At 40.9% G+C, this 2,434-nt stretch overlaps 1 protein-coding gene across 1 annotated transcript; it reads left to right on the plus strand.

Moving 5' to 3' along the window:
- Positions 1–252: 252 nt before the first annotated feature.
- On the plus strand, positions 253–2,434 carry rgs2 (regulator of G protein signaling 2). Its single transcript, XM_051377512.1, has 5 exons — positions 253–406; positions 524–613; positions 871–932; positions 1,166–1,332; positions 1,487–2,434. The coding sequence occupies exons 1-5, from the start codon at positions 312–314 to the stop codon at positions 1,679–1,681; spliced, it is 609 nt and encodes a 202-aa protein (XP_051233472.1). The 5' UTR covers positions 253–311; the 3' UTR covers positions 1,682–2,434.

The following is a 2,434-nucleotide window of genomic DNA, read 5'->3' on the forward strand; positions in this document are numbered from 1 at the left end:
TCCCGAACAGAACTTTATTTTAGGAATAAGTGCACTGAGTCTGCCATGTACCTCACATCTTGACCTTACGCTTAAAAATGAAATCCCGCAGGATACTCAGGGAGGCAATGTTTATGCAGTGACAGCCTATCATTGCCTCGGGCCCTGAGAGTCATACCAGGGCAAGGAACTGTTTACACAGCGAGAGCCAATCACGTTAAAGACATGTCATTCCAGGCCCGCCTTTCGACTGTCACACTCCGGATCGTGCCTGGAGAGAAACTATAAATTTGCCTGACAAGTCAAGAGGGAGAAGGAGAAGAGATTGAACCATGAGAGAGAACCTTGCTAGTGTGTCATCCCAAAACATGGCGTTCACTGACTGTATGAAACCCACTGACCTGTCCACAGAGAAGAAGGGGATAAAGTAAGTTCATGTGGTGCTTTATAAGAATGTTTCTGCTTATGATGACCTTGTAAAGTATATTACTCAGAATTACACTCTGCCATAAAACACTAATGAATATTTTTTTCTTTTTCCCAGGAGGAAAAACTGGAGAAACAGAATAGGATTTCTCTTGAAGACAAAGTCTTCCCAGTCAATATTACATCTAATGAGAAACAGACCTTACAGGTAAGACCTAATGCTATGGATATATTACATAACATCTCACTTTTATGCATATAATGCACATTTATGCACATATTGTTTGTGTTTCTTGCTGGTTATTGTTTGTTTAAGTTTCATTTATTTAAATCTTCTTGAACTTATTTTATTACAATATATATTTTATCTTTGCATTTTGATAATCAATTCAAGGATTGTGCATTGTTACTTCCAATTCGCATCTTAAAGCGCCGTGCCTCATCCCTCTTCTTCTCTACCCTCAGGCCAACTGCTGATGACGTGAATCAATGGGCGCAGTCACTTGACACACTACTCAGTCATAAATGTGAGTACCATTCATCACACTATTGGTGCTCGATTACATAAAAGAGTCTCAAAGGTCACACGGTAACTGTGTGCTAAATGAAAGCTGTTTATTGGCCTCAATAAAACACAGGCTGTAATGACTTTGCACTTACTTTACTTAACATTAATGGGCAAACTGCAATGTGTCTCTGGGCTTATGTTACCGGCCTCGTCTTTAACACTACTCTTTCTCTTCCCCGCCCCCTCCCACAGATGGGAAAGCTGCCTTTTGTATCTTCCTGAAGTCTGAGTTCTGCGAAGAGAACATTGAGTTTTGGACAGCCTGTGAGGATTTCAGGAACCACACGTCGCACAAAGAGCTGGTGTCCAAGGCCAACAGCATTTACGAGGAGTTCATTAAAAGCGAAGCTCCCAAAGAGGTAACAGCTAACAGATGCATTTGCTCTTAATCCAAATAAATCAGTTATTTGATTAGTTTATTTGAACTGATTTTAGCTTCATGGATACACAATACACAAAAGATTATTAAAAATGGATGTCAAAGGCTCATAACGGCTGTTTCTTTGCTCACAGATAAACCTCGATTTCCACACCAAAAATGCTATCACCCAGAGCCTCCATGAACCCACTGCAACTAGCTTCCTGGCAGCTCAGAGGAAAGTCTACAGCCTGATGGAGAACAACTCCTACCCGAGGTTTATCCACTCCGACCTCTACAAAGAACTGTGTAAAGCTGCGAGGGCAGAGGGCAAGCACATTAAGTCCTAGTCAAACTAGCCACCCAGTCCTGAAGTCATTTGTTTACCGCTGTGACTGTGTGAATAGACCACTGATGATGTTTCATTCCAGGCATCGCCTCGGGATAATAAACCCGAATGCAAATCCTGAGCATAAACATTACTGGCGAGTGTGGAAAATGCAAAACTGAAGCCATTTTTATTCCGTCCTGCTGAGAGCTTTCAACAAAGAAGCTGGGATGATTAGGATGGGTGCTATACGCTGCTGCAGGCGGTACACAAAGCATTTCCACCAGATGGGATTAAGGTTACATTTTCTTCACTGGGCCATTACCTGCACTTTCTTTACTACGCTGTTAGAATTTGGTATTTTGAGCAATGATGCAGTTCAAGAAAAGCTGTTGTAATGCAAATACATTCAAAGCTGAGGAAACTGTTGTCTGTCTAAACACTTTACACTAACTTTAACCGGCAATGCTAGAATGTATTTCTGCACTGATATCCACTTGAAGACTTTGTAAGCCTGTAGCTGTCATAAACACAGGACTTCCTATGTGACACTGGTTTTCACTGCCATGTTCCCCTGCTGGATTTGCATCTGTTTACACAAAAAAGTGGATTTTTTATTTATAATATTAACAGTTCCAACTGAAGACCTTGGCCTGAAATCCCTATGAGAATGTTATGTGTTGTAAATATTGTGACATTGCATGTGTTGAATGTGAATTGAAGTTTATGGCAGCTGGACTGCTTGAGAAATAAACATTATTGTTCAATGCTGAAA

Source organism: Dicentrarchus labrax, unplaced genomic scaffold, assembly GCF_905237075.1.
Source record: "Dicentrarchus labrax unplaced genomic scaffold, dlabrax2021, whole genome shotgun sequence".
In the NCBI taxonomy this organism is placed as follows: domain Eukaryota; kingdom Metazoa; phylum Chordata; class Actinopteri; family Moronidae; genus Dicentrarchus; species Dicentrarchus labrax.

Excerpts from the sequence above, each read along its gene's own strand:
- rgs2 (XM_051377512.1), top strand. The coding sequence starts at position 312 with ATGAGAGAGAACCTTGCTAGTGTGTCATCCCAAAACATGGCGTTCACT. Across the intron at positions 407-523 it reads ACAGAGAAGAAGGGGATAAA|GAGGAAAAACTGGAGAAACA; the intron begins GTAAGTTCATGT and ends TCTTTTTCCCAG. Across the intron at positions 933-1,165 it reads CACACTACTCAGTCATAAAT|ATGGGAAAGCTGCCTTTTGT; the intron begins GTGAGTACCATT and ends CCCCTCCCACAG.